Raw genomic sequence first — 18,939 nt, forward strand, 5'->3', positions numbered from 1 at the left:
TTATACCTATACACTCAGAAAATCGACTCTCCATTCTTTCATTTAAATCAGTTGATCTACACATATGCAAATTAGTTCTTTGCATATGCAAATCAATTCCAAATATAAAAGTCTACAATTGTGAAGAGAAGCCATTTTGTTTTCCTCCGGCAGATGGTCATGCTAGACATACAAAGCAATTCATCCATTCCATCCACTGGTAAATTTTTTCGTTTTTTATTGTTAATCCATCCATCCATCCATAGTCCTTGAGCCCCTAGGGGCGGGGGCATAGGCCATCTACAACTTTTGTAGATGCTTTTGTAGCGACTGAGTTCTTTTTATGGGATGAGGGTGCTGGCCCCACACCCAACCTTCCCAGAAGGTACATACAGCGCATAGCCTTCCCAAATGGTCACCCATCTGGTACTGGCCAGGCTCAACGTTGCTTAACTTTGAGGATCTGGTGAGAACCGATGTGTCAACTTGATTGTGCCATACACTTTTTTTATTGTTAAAGTAAAAGTTTATTTAATTTATGTCCTCCCAGTAGTTTTATATGGTCTTGATTGTATCACATGGCCTAAACAACTAACCAATCGGATTGAGATGTTTCAAAATCACGTAATGCATTTCATTACAGGATATCGCCTGATCGGAAAAAAACAAACAAATTATCCACCCTCCGTCAAACTACTTTCCTACCCCTTCTATTTGATAAAATCAAAAGTAAAATCCTTAAACTTTTTGGCCATGTCAAACGATCAACTACTGGCAAAGTTATGCTTTGAGGGTATGTTAGAAAGCAAAAGAAACAGATGAAAGCAAAGAAGATGAAGAGAAAATGTTTTAGTTTGGACATCTCTCAACAGTTGGGCGTCCATCAACCAACTTACCCTGGATCAGAAGGAATGGCAAAAAATAAGTCACGTGGGTTCGCAATCTGCAGCAAGCAGAAGATGCACCTCATGATGATTGTCACAGGACAAAAATAACGCAGCAAAAGTTTTTTTCACATATTTGGAGATTGTGCAACCTTTGCTTCACACGTATTTGGATTGGTTTGGTTGTTTTTGTTTTACGGCATATCTATTTTAAATAGAATATATTTGTTGTTTTCAAGTCTGTTTCTATTTAACTCATAGTTGGGACCCTAACAGGTACTACTACTGCAGGTTAGAGTGGACCTGGGAGAAATGGCAATTAAAGGGTGGCTCCATACTCCCCAAAGCCCACAAGCTGGGGCCTCACCACTGGATATAGTTTAAGGTCATATCCAGGACCAACGTATTTGGAGATTGTGTAACCTTTGCTTCAATACGAACTCTCGCGGGGATATACATTGTCTTTCAAGATAAAAAGAAGATCACCCATTCATCTAAGTAAACAGTTTAAGGCCATTTTGATGATGAATGATAGCAACAGATTTTGATGATGACGTTAAATGATAAGAGGAAGTGAAATGGTTAATCGTGTGATTAGAATCTACCACTTAATGGCTTGCAGCGAAACGGGAACGGCTGGTTGAGTGATGGCAATCATGTTTTCAAAGGGCGGCGTCCTTTAATTTGTTGATCTTAACAGGATGGCAAAGATTCCATTTGATAACATTTGAAAGAAAATTCATTAAAAAATGTCCAAAATTAATGGAACAAATCCGTTATTATACTAAATCTGAATAAATTAAAGTTTTTTTTTTTTTTTTTTTAAATACTAATGAGTCATCAAGATCAAAAATCATTCAAGGATAAGTGTCAATGAGATTGTGAATTGAATGATGAACAACAGTATGAGAGGATTAAAAACAATGAATATAAAAGAAAGGCTTGGTTTAGTTGTTTTTGTTCTACGGCATATCAACCCTTTCGACTTATTTAATGCTGAATCTGATCGTTTTGGAAAACATTTTTATGTTTCAAGTTCTTTATATCTTCAAATATTTGTTCATGGTGTTTGTTTTTTTACTTTGTTTTACGGCATATCAACCCTTTTGGGTTATTTAATGCCAAATCCGGTCATTTTATTAAAAAGGTGTTGCGCTTTAAGTCCTTTATATCTTCAAATATTTATTCCTGGTGTTTGGTTTGGTTGTTTTATGGCATATCAACCCTTTCAGCTTATTTAATGCTGAATCTGGTCATCTATAATATAAATTTCACTTGTCTGTTTAAATGTATGTATGCATGTATGTATGTGTGTATGTATGTCTGCCTAAAATTTTCGTCAGTGGCAACGAAATTTCACAAGATTGGTATCGTTTTGAAGATCGACCCTTCAGATGACAAATATCGAAAAATTGGCTAAAAAATATTAATTCTTTCACCCTCAACTGGGCACTTTTCTACAGGAAGGGGTCGGTTTTTTTCGCCGATATTTTCGAAAGTCATCCCCCTCTTTTCGATTGACTAGCTTTAATTTAAACCTACGTTTTGGCGATGGGCGCAACAACAAAGACGTCATGTTTTTTTTTAATGTTCTTTTCATCCATTGTGGTGCGGGTTCGAGCTTGCTTGCCTGCTACCACTTTTTTTTTTCTCAACACACACCTCTAAACACCCGGGCAACGCCAGGCACCCAGGCTGGTTGTATTTAAGTCCTTAATATCTTCAAATATTTATTCACAGTTTGTGTGTTTTTATATTTGTTTTCTATGGTTTTTTTTACGTCATATCAACCCTTTTCAGGTTCTGTTTCATAGGGGAAAACTATTGTTTCTGTTTTTGACTTTACAGAACATGATTGAGTTTCGCAAAGGGAAAAGAAGAAAAAACAATAATATCTATGGGCTAGCAGGGAGACTCGACGTTGCCCGGAATTGAATTAAGATCAATGAATGTTTCCAATACTTTTATTTTTATCTAAACCGGTGAAATTGCAAAGTTTTCAATCAAATCGACAGATTACATGCGCTAGTCAGGACCCACTACGATGCACTGGGAGTAAGCTTCACATGCTTTCCCGTATTAACTTAGTCCACAATACATTGTAGTCTACATTTCACTGTAGAGACCTACGGTTGATTTTATAAAATTATTTTATATTAAAGTTTAAAAATGCAAAAGTTAAATATCATCGTTCAATTGTGCTCTAAACAGAAACATTCATTGCTAACACGCCTCTGTCCTATCAAAGAACCTACTCTTGATTTTTTTTTTTTACATGGAGGACACCACTTATTAAGGCCCGGAAGCCGCTCGGGGATAAGGGTTATTGTGTGTACAGTAATCAATGGGATAGTATCGTATTAATCGTTAGTAATGAAGATTTGATAAAGTGTCTTACTTAAGGGGGCAGTTCATCAGGAATTTGTTTATGTTGGACTTGAAGACATCCAGGTTGTAGTCAGGTGGGAAACAGGCAAACGGAAGAGAGTTCCACAAGCGTGCAGTTCTAAGAAAGAAGCTTTGTTCATGGAATCTACGTTTTGATTTAGGTACAGATAAAGAGTGGGGAAGATTATTGACAGTGGTTTCAGCTAGACGGGTGTTTTTCGTGAAAGATTGGCGAGGGGGGACCAGAGATTGGAGCTCGGACGAGCATTTGCCATGGAAATAGCGATAAAACAAAGACATGCTCGCAACATCTCTTCTGTGGGAGAGAGGTTGCAGGGAAAAGAAAAGGGCATCCCCCACTAAGTCACGAAGTCTATTTTGTACTATTTCAAGGCAGGATAGGCTGTTTTTAGTAACTCCAGCCCAGATGTAGCAACAGTCCTCCATCCTTGGATGTACTTGGCTTTTATACAGATAGAGAATTGCATCAGTAGTGAGATATCTTCTGGAGCGGTAGAAGGATCCCATTATTTTCCCAGCGACCTGGGCAACAGACTTGATGTACGTATTCCATTTCAGATCAGGAGTAAAGGTCAAACCCAGAAGCTTGTCAAAACATGATTACTATGATATTGTCCCATTGACTACTGTACACTCATTAACCTTTATTCTCGAGTGGCCTCCGGGCCTTGATAAATGGTAACTCCTTTTTTTAAAAAAAAAAAGAAAGATAACAAAAAAGAAAAATCATGTAAATATGGAATCGGATATCTGTCGAGAACAGTGGTTACGTCGAGAACGCCGTTGGGTTAGGGTTAGGGTTAGGGTTAGGCAGGTCTCCGATGTCTCTCTGATTTCTTGGGAATCAGGTGAAGTGGAGATAACCATGGGCTATTTGAGGGCTGTATTATTATGCCGAGGTCCATCACATGTTGAAATTTTGAGTGGGTGAGAGCCAGTTTTTCCAGACACAGCGAGGTTTGGTGTGCACATAAGTCACTTGTACCCATTCCCCCTCTTCCCCCCCCCCTTTTTTTTTTAAATGGAGAGTAGATAATACAGTGGATGTGTTATCGGCAGCTCCAGTAACTCTCGCTTCTCTTATTTTGTCATTCAGTCCTCATTCAATGAGTGATTTTTCCGACAAAGGGTGAAGAAAAAGCTGCTTAAAGGTCGGTAGTACTTGGTGACCAGTAGTCTGAGATGTCGGAAATTTTTCTGTCTCTGTCTGTCCTTGTGGCCATGTCACTAGTAAGGGTGCTGGAGGTAAACGTTTTGTCTGGGCTGACGTTATCCGCCTGATAGTCAGGGACCCGAACCTTGGATTAACCACTAAGGAGGCTGTCCTATCAGCAGGCGCAAAGTACTGGGACTGCTGTATTGCCATTTGGTGAGTGGATCTGGACCATGCAGTAGTCTCTGGTGGGGCCTCTCGATGCCATACTAGTGGGTAATTGTTACGGCTTTACCTTTTCGTGTGCTACAAAAAAAAAAAAAAATTTCCTGTCTTTTTCTCTCTTACTTTCCCTCTCTGCACTGCTCTATCCAAGTATGCCGACCTATTCCACAAATCCCAAAACCTCAACATGAAATATCTCCAGAATAAAAACTCGATTAAACCTAGAACCCCATCTTCCAATGTAGACCCCTACTACCAGGTCTCCTTCTCCAATATCAGGGGTCTACGTTCCAACCTTCCAGAGGTTGAAACCCAATTACGGGAGACGAAACCGGACATATTATTTCTAAGTGAAACTGGAATAGGGCCGACCACTTCCCTAGATGAGTTCATAATTAATAGATACTCCAATTTAACAGCTAAATCTGGCACCCTAGATCGCCATGGGCATGGAATATGTGTCTACATTAAGGCTTTCACGAAAAACACCCGTCTAGCTGAATCCACTGTGAAAAATTTCCCCCACTCTATATCTGTGCCTAAATCAAAACGCGGATTCCATGAACAAAGCTTCTTTCTTAGAACTGCACGCCTGTGGAACTCTGTTCCGTCTGCCTGCTTCCCTCCGGACTACAACTTGGATGTCTTCAAGTCCAATGTTAACAAATTCCTAATGAACCGCCCCCTTAAGTAAACACTTCATTAAATCTCCACACTAACGTAATGTACTTACAATAACCCTTATCCCTGAGTGGCTTCCGGGCCTTGATAACAAGGTGATCACTGTGTAAAAAAAAAAAAAAAAAAAAAGAGAGAGAGAGAGAGAGAGAGAGAGAGAGAGAGAGAGAGAGAAGGAAATTGATATCGTCACCTATGGGCTGAAAATGTAACTGCTGGTAATAAGGGGCGATAACCATATATGCCTCAAGCTGAAAGTGTTGTGTATTGTGTGTGTGTGTGTGTGTATGTGTGTGTGTGTGTGTGTGTGTGTGTGTGTGTGTGTGTGTGTGTGTGTGTGTGTGAAATAAGACTGGGTAGTAGTTTTAACAACACATCTCTATAAATCTCATAAAACCTTTTGGTTTAGCAGATGGGAAGGACTTGCTTGCTGACGGTGCAAGAGTGAACCTCAACTTTGGGTTCCAACCCCCAGGGCTGGAGATCCCCTGAAAGAGCAAAATGAAAACGCCCTGACTGAGAAACCATCTGAAGGAATCCAACTTTTAAAATATCCTGCATCTTGAAACCGTTAAGATCCTAGATAGTTTAACTTTCCTTGTGCAGTTGTATCTGGAAATATCTTATGAATAATTATTTTAGTTTTAAGAAAATGATCTTCGAGTTGTGATTGATTATTAATTGCTTTGATTGTGGAGAATAACCCAGTTGATTTCAGATCTACCTGAACCTAACACCAAGCTATAGCTACTCACCAAAGCACCTACGAGAACTCAACTGCAGCATGTTAAAGACTTGATTCAAAGATGGTGTAATTAAAACAAAACATAATTGCAACTGCTCTTTGGATTTTTTTTGATTTTGTACGCATGCCCATCTTCCTTTTTTTTCTTTTAAAGGTGATGAATTCTTTCTTATTCTTTTGATGCGTAGGGCAGAATAATTCAAACATTGACGTAATAAGGCATGAATGCTTCTGCGCTATGAAATAGATGCTGTCAAGAATTGTGCATTTTAACAGGCTGAAAGAAATAAACCGTAATATGGACAACATCTTGAAATTTGCTATATAGACTTTTGTCATTTATTTGTATACTAGCGAGGGGTACCCGGCGTTGCCCGGGTGTTTGGAGGCGTGTGTGGTTTTGGGTAAATCAAAACTCGGGGGGGGGGGAGTAAAAATAGAAAAAAATGTTTTGGTAGGTAAGTATGAGGATTGAACCCGAATCGTTGAGGCAAAGTTGTAAATTAAAGTGTGAAAAAAAATAGATTGCGACAGTTTTAACCATTGGGCCACCGCAAGATGCTAACAGAAACACGTTTGAATTTATTTAATTACTTGGATTTGGCAGGTGCACATTTTAATGACTTAATGAGGTCAAGTTTGACTGCGGAATAGTATTTCATTTACTGCGGGAACGCTTTTTTTTATTTTTATTTTCCCAAGATGTTATAGGAAAAAGACTAACCCACATGCGGCAAGCGACAGATGTTGAATATTTATCTTCCCGAAGTCGAGCAAATTAAATAGACGGGCAAGCTTCGTTGTTAACTCTGAGATATTACGCTTTATATGTGATATAAAAAGTTTTAAAAAGTTGTTAGGCGACCGACTGCTTCTCTGAAAAAAGCCTTTTGTAGACATACAGAAAAAGCGAACACACATACACACAATACATTAAATAAATAAATTAAAAGATTAGTATAAATAAAAAGTGAAATATAATTGAATAAGGATATTTTTCCCATAAACATATATATATATATAAATCTTTGTAAAATATTTTGCCATCTTTTCCATATAAGGAAAATGGACTCCATACTGTTCATTTTAAAGTGTTTTTTATTCAATACATCTGACGAAAGGCTGTTCTTGTAAAAATTTTCAAACGACATAATGTTTGAATTTGTCCAAATAGTCTTGAAACGATTGTAACTAACGATGAAATACACTATTTGTTGCTATCAATCTATTCCTTGATGTCTTGATTTTGTTAAAACAATATATGAATGCTCAATTATGAAATATGATAATTTTGTAGCTAAGTTTAAGTCATCTCATTTTTACTTAAAACTTATTGGTATATGAACGATTATCGAATTTTCAATTAAGAAGCCCAGTAAAATTCGGAATACTATATATATATATATATATATATATATATATATATATATATATATATATATATATATATATGTACTAGCAAAAGTACCCATCGTTGACTGGGTTCAAAAACAGCCTACAGAAAATGGAATCTGATTTATGAAAATATGATAGGTCATGAAAAGGAAGGGTTGTAAAGAGATAGCTTCGAATTTGGGGGTATCAAAACCAAAGCAAAATATGATGAAAGTAAAAATAAAAAAGGTAAGCCCTATAATTTATTATGCCATACCTGTTCACACTGAAACACTTATCACAATATTCTGTGGATCTATATTAAAAAACCTTGTTAAACTTTGTGACATATTTCCATTCTACAGGGGTCAGACACGAACAAACACCCCATAATTTTATTATACCATATTTCTTCAAACTGAAACATAATTATCAAAATATACTTACGCAGATAGATATGAAAAGTCTTTATTAAAGTTTGTGCCTATTTCCATTCTATGGAGGCCTGGCATGAACGCAGACCCCACAATTTTATTATACCATCCCTATTTAAGTTAAAACATACTTATCAAAAATATTCTTATGTAGATCTATATCAAAAACATTTGTAAACGTTTTTTTTTTTAATTTTTAAATTTTTTATTTCCATACTTTGTGGACCAGGCGCGAACGCAGACCTCACAATTTCAATGAATCGCTGTTCTGCCAGATCAAACATACCTATTCCTGTGTCTCGATACATCTTCTATCATTATATGTAATCAGTTTTTAAAATAGTCAACCATATAGGAGCCTATTCGTGACCTCACACACACACACACACACACACACACACACACACACACACACACACACACACACATTCAGCTTTATATCATATATATATATATATATATATATATATATATATATATATATATTATTTCTATAGAAATATATTTTCTTATAATATATATCAGTTATAATTTAAGAAGCTCAATGTAATTACAGAGCAATGTAGAGAATAAATGACAAAAAGTCATAATTCAATACTTTTTTTTCTTTTTTTTTTACACAGTGATCACCACTTATCAAGGCCCGGAAGCCACTCAGGGATAAGGGTTATTGCAAGTACATTACGTTAGTGTGGAGATTTGATGAAGTGTTTACTTAAGGGGGCGGTTCATTAGGAATTTGTTAACATTGGACTTGAAGACATCCAAGTTGTAGTCCGGTGGGAAGCAGGCAGACGGAACAGAGTTCCACAGGCGTGCAGTTCTAAGAAAGAAGCTTTGTTCATGGAATCCGCGTTTTGATTTAGGCACAGATATAGAGTGGGGGAAATTTTCACAGTGGATTCAGCTAGACGGGTATTTTTCGTGAAAGATTGGCGAGGGGGGACCAGAGATTGGAGTTCAGATGAGCACCTGCCATGGAAATAACGATAAAACAAGGATAGGCTTGCAACGTCTCTTCTGTGGGAGAGAGGTTGCAGGGTAGAGAAAAGGGCATCCCCCACTAAGCCACGAAGTCTATTTTGTACTCTGTCAAGGCAGGATAGGCTGTTTTTAGCAGCTCCTGCCCAGATATGGCAACAGTATTCCATCCTTGGACATACTTGGCTTTTATATAGATAGAGAATTGCATCAGTAGTGAGATATCTTCTGGAGCGGTAGAAGGATCCCACCATCTTTCCAGCGACTTTGGCAATAGACTTGATGTACGTGTTCCATTTCAGATCAGGAGTAAAGGTCAAACCCAGAAGCTTGTCAAAACACGGGGCCTCACCCAGACGAGAGCCATCCATCACCATTGATGCCAGATGGGGATCAGAGCGTTGATGATGTAAGGATAGGAGTTTGATTTTGGATGCATTAAAGGTAACCAGCCACGTCTTCCCCCACTGAACCACGCGCTCGAGATCAGAGGAGAGAGAATCAGAGAGAACTTTGTCATTTACAGCCTTTGATGTGTTGCCGTAGATGGTCATGTCATCAGCATAGATGTCAACGAATGATTTAAGTATGCGTTTAGGGAGGTCATTGATGTAGATCAGGAAGAGAGTTGGGCCCAGGATTGACCCCTGAGGGACTCCAGCATTTATATTGCAGGCCTCCGATTTTTGTCCATCTACCACTACTCTTATGAGCCTATCGGAGAGAAATGATGTAATGATTGAGAAAACATTTCCAGTTATACCGTAGCTGGAGATCTTGTGAAGTAGACCCTTATGCCATACCTTGTTGAAGGCCTTTAATATGTCAAGAGCAATTGCCCTAGAAAGGAAGCCTTTGTCAAGAGATTCGCTAATCCTATGGGATATAACCGTCAGCACATCTGCGGTAGATCTTGCAGAGCGGAAACCATATTGTGTGTCACTAAGAATGTTATTTCTGCTGAGGTGGTTGACTATTTCTCTATTTAATATGGATTCCAGCAACTTACTGATAACACACAAGAGACTTATTGGTCTGTACTGAGAGGGAGATGACTTATCACCTTAATTCTTAAATACAGGGCAAACTGATGAGGTCTTCCAGGGAGTCGGAAAGCACTTCTCCTTAAGGCAGCACTTAAATAGTTTCGTAAGTATGGGAGCAAGTTCTGGTTGAAGCTTTTTTAACACTATAATTGGGATGCCATCAGGGCCAGTTGCTTTACTGGAATCTAGGTTCTTTATTAGCTTGGCGACCTCATGCACGGATATTTGTATGTTACCTAGCTTGTTCTGTGTTATAGGAGGAAATATGGGGAGTTGATGGCCTTCGTCGCATAGGGTAGAATTAGCTGCAAAGTTCTTTGCAAATAGTTTGGCCTTGTCTGACGCTAACGAAATGACCTCTGGTCCATTGATAATGGTTGGGATAGAACGCACACTTCTGTTCAGGATCCTATTTGCTATTTGCCAAAACTGGTGGGAACCAAGCCGCTGATCAGCTATCTTGGATTTAACAGACTGGGCATATAGATCTCTTGCATTTTTTATTACTCTTTTACAGTGGTTGCTGGCAGTCCTGAAAGCAGCGGTGTAATGGAAAAATAAAAAGGTATTTACAGTCTCTCTTCCAATTTTTTAGATTTTAATCAGGTAAAATCACACTCCATTTCCTTTTGACGGATTGATTGTTGCTATTTCTTCTGATGAATTAAGGGCATAATAGATTCACTGATTGATTTAATAATTAAGTGATTGATTTTGCCCAATGAAACAGATACTGTCAAGAATTGTATAAGTCAACTGAATTAAAGGAATAAATTATAAGATGGTCAACATTATGAATTTTGGAATATAACTTTTTGTCATTTACATTCTCTCTCTCTCTCTCTCTCTCTCTCTCTCTAGAGAGAGAGAGAGAGAGAGAGAGAGAGAGAGAGAGAGAGAGAGAGAGAGATTACTGTTTTATGAGTAATATAAAATAATAAATAGATAAATAATATTTGTTTACGTCTAAACAAAATATTATTTATTTATTTATTATTTTATATTACAAAATATGGGCGATTTTCTAAGGAAAAAGATCTTCAAGGTTGAAGACGCTTATTAACAATATTATCGTTCAAAAACTATATATATATATATATATATATATATATATATATATGTATGTATGTATATATATATATGTATATATATATATATATATACATATATATATACATACATACATATATATATATATATATATATATATATATATATATATATGTATGTATGTATGTATGTATGTATGTATGTATGTGTTTCGTCGCTGAGTTTATTTGTGAAAAAAAATGTATGAATTTGTTTATATCATCGTCAGTTACCATTCCAAAAGTGTCTGTCTCAACCAAACTTTTTATTTAAAAAAAAAAAACAAAGCGGGAGACCAGTACCCGCATGAAGCTGGTCTGCAGTTTGACTTGTTGCTGGCTATCTTGCTTTTGCTTGTTGCTGGATGTCAACATTTTGAACCGAGAGAGAGACTTAGCTGTCGTACAAAACTAAAACTCTGTAACATCATCTTTGTATAGATACTCCCTCAGGCATTTGTCTATTTAAAAAAAAAAAAGAAAAAAAATGTTCTGTGGCGATAAAAAGCTGTGACGTGTGTACGCCTGTAATGCTGGATGCATGTAACAATTAATCTGCCATCATTATATGTATCTATGTATGTATATGTGCATGTATATTTATGTGTATGTATATTATATGTCAGGTCATGTCATATGCTACTGGTACCATGTAACCCAGTACTACCTGCCTCATGGTCGGGTCACCGGCGACTAAACTGGGTCCCCCACCAGACTTGTTTGGTGAGGAGGGCGACTAGTCTCCCTGAAGGATTAAAAACAAGACCTTCCAAAGGGCGAATGAACTCTTTTTCTGGGTCAACGGCCAACTAGCACCGTGTATATTTGTGTGTGTGTATATGTGTGTTGGGGTGGAGAGGGCTCTCGTAAGCCGTGGTGAAGGCAACCTTTCTAGGAGAAGCAAATCTCTGATTTAAAAAACCATAAAGCGGAAGACCATTACCCGCATTAAGCTGGTCTGCAGTTTAATTTGTTGCTGGCTATCTTGCTCTTGCTTGTTGCTGGATCTCAACATTTTGAACCGAGAGAGAGACTTAGCTGTCGTACAAAGCTAAGACTCTATAACATCATATTTGTATAGATACTCCCTCAGCCATTTGGGCTCATGGATTTTAAATGTCTGAGGGAGTGGCACTCGTCTGACAAGACGTTGCAATCATCATATTTATATATGTATGTGTGTGTGTATATTTATATATGTACATGTGAGTTTATATGTATTTATATCTATGTGTATATGTATGTATATGTGTCTATGCGTATATATGTTTGTGTGTGTACATATATACATTTATATATGTTTGTATGCATGTATGTGTGTATATGCATGTATGTGTATGTATGCATGTGCGTATGTATATGTATGTGTATGTGTGCATGTATGTGTGTATGTGTATGAATGCATATATATGGATGTGTATGTATATGTTGGTAAGTGTATGTATATATATGTGCATATGTGTATGTATATGTATGTGTAAGTATATGTGTGTATGTATTTGTATATGTGGATGTATATGTATGTATATGTGTATGTATGAATGTGGGTATGTATATGTATGTTTGTGTATTATGCATTGTGTATGTATATGGGTATATATGAGCGTATGCTTATAGACATGTATGTATGTATGTATGTATGTATGTATGCATGTATATATTTATATGTATGTATACCAATGACCGTCTTGTTTATGTTGGCATGTGTGTGTGTATGTATATGTATGTGTGCGTTTTGTGTATTGTGTATGTACGCATGTATATATGTGTGTGTTATGTGTACATATGTATGTGTGCGTGCGTGTATATATATGTATGTATAACAATGACCGTCTTTAGTATCATGTCTGCTTGAGCATGTGAATTCGCTGGCAGGACTATATGTCATTTTTGGGCTCATGAACTTTCAGTGTCTGAGGGAGTGGCACTCGTCTGATAAGACGTTGCAATCATCATATATATATATATATATATATATATATATATATATATATATATATATGACTTTGCTGCTTAACGTATGTATATGAGTAAATTTATATCAAAGAGGATGCGATGATCCTGAGAATTAACTTTTTTTACAGAAAGGACACAGATTTCAGAGCACCGGTAGCGAAGGGAGGTAACCAGCAGCAACATTAAAATGGCGGATTCAAGTCAAACAGAATTGCTCTTTTTTGATACATTTGCTCATGAAAATATTGAGGTATGTTTGTTTGCTTTTGCTAAATTTCTTTTTGCACATGATTTTTGATGGATCTGCCACGCGTTCTCCATATTTTGTTGCATGTTTTAGTCTTTGTGTGAATTGCAAATTTGTACTTCCGCATTATTGATATTCACGGGGAAAAACAATCACATGGCCTTTTTTTTATTATTATTTTTATTTTTTTTATTATTCGTTTTGAATGGATTTAATTGCGAAATTTTAATTTTTAACATCAGTTGCAAATTTAAATTTTGAAGGATTTTACATTTGAACTGCGTTTTTTATGAAAAGATTTTAAATTTACAGTCTGTATTTTAAATTATATTGATCAGGCAAGATTTCGTAATTTGGAATATTTATGACAATTAAATGCAGAATACGGATCGTGCTGAAATAGTAACGTTATTATTTAGAAATCTATTCTTAACATGGGGAGGGCGTTTTGATAACTATTCTGTTGCCTTTTCACCTAACAATTTAATAAACGATATCATAAAAATTGAATTTAACTTGAACATCGACACATATGTATTTTAAGTTTGTAGGATTTGTTTTTTTCATTTTTTTGAAGAATTCTACTCAGAACAAGCGGAGACAATTCAGAGTTAAAGTAGGTGTATCAGAATTTTTGTAGGAATTTTTGACACCCCTAACACGAAACTGCGAATAAAATATAAAAAAACTCCTAATTTCTCTTTTAAAAGTGGGTTGTTTATTTTCTTTATGGATTATACTTCCAAAATAAACTATCAAAGTTGTATAAAAAGTAATAGAAATATTTTTTTTTATTTTTTAAACAGTAATGAAATTTATTGAATTTTACGAGTTCATTATTTTTCAATTTTTAAACTTTAAAAATCTATCAAAATTTTTCTATTGATTCTATTTTTAGGATATTTTCAGGGTCAATGTGAAATTTTATGCTCTTTCCAATAAACCGAATATAATATTTTAGACAAACGTTTTTTTTTTTTTAATCACGCCCCCTCCCCATTTTGAAATGTTTATTAGAAAGTAAATAATTAATTTACTCACCAAAGTTTTATATATCACAAATTGAAGATAAAAGATCAATAAATAATATATTCAAATTTAAAACAAAAAAGTAGTGTTTTGAGAAATTTACCCGTAAAGTCCTAAGTTTAAAACCTTTTTTTCTTTTTTTTATTTTTAAAACACGTTTTTTTTTGTTTTGTTTTTTTTTTTTTAAATGAAACCTTGATCCTTACTCCTTTAATTGAAAAAAAAATTAGGGTTTGAATTACATTTTTCGAGTAGTTATAAGCTGGGAAAGACAGGGGGTGGAATTATTTAATATTTTTCACAAAGTTTCTGACACACCTAGAGTTAAAGTGATTTTTTTGTTGTTTTTTTTATAAAAACAAACGCATTTTAGGCACCGCCAAAACTGGGGGGGGGGGCAGGTCAGTACTTTTTGACGGACCGTCTTTTTAAAAATCTACCAAAAATCAGGTAATTATCCGATCAATGCGAAATTTTCAGCGATTGTTAGGAGAAGAATGAACTTTATAACAGTGTACTTATTTTTCATAAACGATATTTATATATATATATATTTTTTTGCTTACAAAACCCCCCCTTGTTTTGAAGTGGGAACAAATATGCTTAAAATAATCATCTGAAACTGAACAAAACATATTGTGTTGTTGTAACGGACAGAATTATAGATTCAAAAAAAAAAAAAAAAAATTGTTTGCATACCTTATTTTGACGTCTGAATATCAGAACTTCGATTGTGTTTAATTATCCCGCTTTTGAGTTTTGAAGTGTGAAATTCGGTGAATATGTTAAGTAAAATAATTAATTTAAGTTAAGCAAAACAAAAAAAAAAATTTTTTTAATATTTATACGAAAAAAGCCATTTTAAAATTTTTGATAAATAAATTAACAATTTTTTTTTTAGCGAGCCGAATAATGCATGCATGACCATTATTAAACAGGGCATGCTTTGAATAATCGATACAAAAAAAAAAAATTCGATAAATATTGTGCCCTTTGTGTTAAAAATAGCATCATTTTTTTCGATCCCGTTTGAAAACGTTTGCCGCCTTTCGACTACGGTGGACCAAACGCGCTGAAATAATTTTTTTTTATTCTGCTTTAAATTGCCCCCCCCCCCCATTTTGGGGAGCCTAGCCCACATACACATTAAAAACCAAACTCATACAAATGGTCACCCATCTGGTACTGGCCAGCCTCAGCTTAATAATACATTGAAATTTTCGTCACTGAAAAATAAGTTTTTTTGGCCTGTTTGGTCTTCCATAGTTTTCTTATTATCAAAACGAAAACGTAAACAGAGTCGATCTGAACTCTACGTAGATGCGAAATATCTGGTTACCTATATGAATAAGTGGAATTATTTGAAATTCCGGTACTTATATTATAATATTTTTGCATATTCTCTTAGAAAATCATTCTAAATCTTAGTTAGACAATAAATAAATAAATTAATTATTTCAAAAACCCTTTTTTTTTAATATTTAAATACGTTTTTTGTGCAAGACAAAAAATGTCAATTGTTAACTTTTTGGGAAAATTTAACATTTAAAATTTAATTAAAAATAGTAGAAAAAGTTTTACATTATTCTGTTTTCTATATGATAAAATTCAGGGTTTTATCTTTCTGGAAAAAAAAAGTTACTCAGAAATAATGGATTTTAATAAATGTAATTTAGTTTTAAAAAACAACAACAACTTGATTTTGCGGCCATTTTTGGCGGTGCCTACATTAAATTAACACTAAAGGGGTAGCACTAGCAGTGTCAGAAATTTCGTGAAAATAGTGAATAATTCCACCCCATCTTTCCAAGCTTATAACTCCTCGAAAAATGTAATTCAAGCCCTAATTTTTTTTTTCAATTAAAGAGCAAGGACCAAGGTTTTATTAAAAAAAAAAAAAAAAAAAAAAAAAACAACAATGTGTTTTTTTTTTTTTAAAAAGGTTTTAAACTTCGGACTTTACAGGTAAACTTCTAAAAAAGCGATTTTTTTTGTTGTTTTAAATTTGAATATATTATTTATTGACCTTTTCGCTTCAATTTGTGATATATAAAACTCCACGACATAAATTAATTATTTACTTTTTAATAGACATTTCAAAATGAGAGGCGTGAATTATTCGACCCCCTATCTTTCCAAGCTTATAACTCCTCGAAAAATGTAATTCAAGCCCTAATTTTTTTTTCAATTAAAGGAGCAAGGACCAAGGTTTCATTAAAAAAAAAAAAAAGACAAAAAAGAAACAATGTGTTCTTATAAAATAAGGTTTTAAACTTCGGACTTTACAGGTAAATTTCTAAAAAAGGGATTTTTTTTTTGTTTTAAATTTGAATATATTATTTATTGACCTTTTCTCTTCAATTTGTGATATATAAAACTCCACGACATAAATTAATTATTTACTTTTTAAGAGAAAGTTGAAAATGGGTGACACTTGGGGGGGCGTGAATTTAAAAAAAAACGTTTGTCTAAAATATTATATTCGGTTTATTGGAAAGAACATAAAATTTCACATTGACCCTGAAAATATCGTAAAAATAGAATCAATAGAAAATTTTGATAGATTTTTAAAATTTAAAAATATTGAGTTTAAAAATTGAAAAATATTGAGTTCGGAAAATTCATTACTGTTTTTAAAAAAAAAAAAAAATATTTTTATTACTTTTAAAACAACTGTAATAGTTTATTTTGGAAGTATAATCCATAAAGAAAATAAATAACCCACTTTTAACAGAGAAATTCCGAGATTTTTATATTGTATTCGCAGTTTCGTGTTAGGGGTGTCAAAAATTCCTACAAAAATTCTGATACTGCTACTAAAGGGGTGCTTGTTGAGATAGTCGACAGATCAATTTTTTTAATATGTCATTTTAAGCGCGCACGCACACACACACACACACAAAACAATATTACGTACTTAATTGTCATGTTAAAAATAGTAGTATATCCAAAATTACGAATTTGTGTTTTTAGTACAACTCTCTTCCATTTGCCTGCTTTCCGGCTGACTATAATATGGTCGTCTTCAAGTCCAACATAAACAAGTTTTTGATGAGCCGTTCCCCTTAAGTAATCCAATTTACCAAATTTCCACTACTAACAATTACTACGTCACTGTCTCATTGATCACTGTACACTCATAAACCCTTATCCTCAAGTGGCCTCTGGACCTTGATAAGTGGTGACTCCTTTGTAAAAAAAAAAAAAATGTCTATTGCTATAGGCGACAACAATGTTGGCTGCCATTAATATGTAATTTAAAATTTGGGTGCTTGTTAAGATAGAGTCAACAGATCGATTAAAAAAAAAAAAAAATGTCATTTTAAGCAAAAACAATATTACATACTTAGTTGTCATGTCGAAAATAGTAACATATCCAAAAATTATGAAAAAAAAAATGATACTTGTTTAGTTTAAGCTGTGAGTATTTTCCGCTAAAAGGTTATTTAACAAAAGTTTGCAACAATAGTTGTTGCGACCTATGGCGTAGGTAAGAAATAAACACCTCATCAGTCGAGTAAAGTTAATATGGTCACAAGTCTTCTTGTCACGCAATGCTGCACTGATCCAAAAAACATAAAACCGTCTGCACCAATCAGACTTTTTATAATCAGCTCAGCCAATCAAAACGAAGCGAACATAACAACTATTAACATAAAATGAGTCTGCACTCTCACAAATATTTCTTCTTGGTTCCAGTTATAACCCTTATCCTTGAGTGGCTTCCGGGCCTTGATAAGTGGTGATCACTGTGTAAAAAAAAAAAAAAAAAAGTTAATCCGAGAGTGCCGCTAAGTGATATCAACCAATTCTTTTACGTAGAGCGATATTTTTTCCCAATAAAGCAAGACATTTAAAAAAATGGGTAAACGTTACCTTACGCTACACCGACCACTTTTTTTTTTTTTTTTTTTTTTTTTTTACATAGGCATCACCACATTATCAAGGCCCAGAGGCCACTCAAGGATAAGGGTTAAAGAGTGTACAGTAGAAATTGGACAATATAGTAATCATTAGTAATGAAAATTTGGTAAATTTGATAACTTATATGGAACGGCTCATCAAGAACTTATTTACTTTAGACTTGGAGACAACCATATTGTAGTCAGTTTTAGAGGTATTTGAGGTCGCTGATAACGAATCGGATAATCAAACCTGTCGCAAATTTACCGTTTGTATGGTATGAACCCCTGGAACCTGGAACTATTTTATGCCATTTCACCGCCTTCAGTAGTGTTTTCTTACATGATGGTTCTGCGTGCACACACGCATAGTGAAGTGACTAATCACATCGCAGAGGAATCTTTTTAGCGGACATTTTAAATAATAAAGTTTAAAAAAAATGTGGATCATTTTTGTTTTTTGTTACGTAGTTTTAATGCTTTTTAATTGAACTAAAAGTTTTCACGAGTTTACAAATTTTTATGTTTTCCGTTCTTTTTTTGGGGGGGGATTCAATTATAGAACTTGTGTAGTTTAACAGGTGCTTTTGCAGTCCAATTAACTGTTTTTCCGTAAGTAAAGCGCCAACATTTACCGAGTAGAATACCATTTAACATTTCACAAAAATTCTGATTACATTGGGGGGGGGGCGTTGAGGGCTGCCACCACCACACCTGCCCCTCAACCGCCAGAAAGTGCCATCGTAAAATCAATGAAATGGATGACTGTCATTAGTTGGAAGGAAAGCATTTGTTTTGGGATCAAGATG

General features: G+C 34.8%; 1 protein-coding gene across 4 annotated transcripts in view; it reads left to right on the plus strand.

Annotated features, from left to right (window-relative positions):
- The window catches only part of LOC145259726 (protein virilizer homolog), a 239,719-nt gene that overhangs the window by 59,513 nt on the left and 161,267 nt on the right, over positions 1-18,939 (plus strand). For all 4 annotated transcript variants that reach the window (XM_080117416.1, XM_080117417.1, XM_080117418.1 and 1 more), the window contains exons 3-4: positions 10,426-10,473; positions 13,081-13,202. In XM_080117416.1, coding sequence (XP_079973542.1) covers positions 13,140-13,202 — 63 coding nt within the window. In that variant the 5' untranslated portion in view covers positions 10,426-10,473; positions 13,081-13,139. The remainder of the gene's footprint in view (positions 1-10,425; positions 10,474-13,080; positions 13,203-18,939) is intronic.

This window comes from Euprymna scolopes, chromosome 35, assembly GCF_053919585.1.
Source record: "Euprymna scolopes isolate OS-2025 chromosome 35, ASM5391958v1, whole genome shotgun sequence".
Lineage (NCBI taxonomy): Eukaryota > Metazoa > Mollusca > Cephalopoda > Sepiida > Sepiolidae > Euprymna > Euprymna scolopes.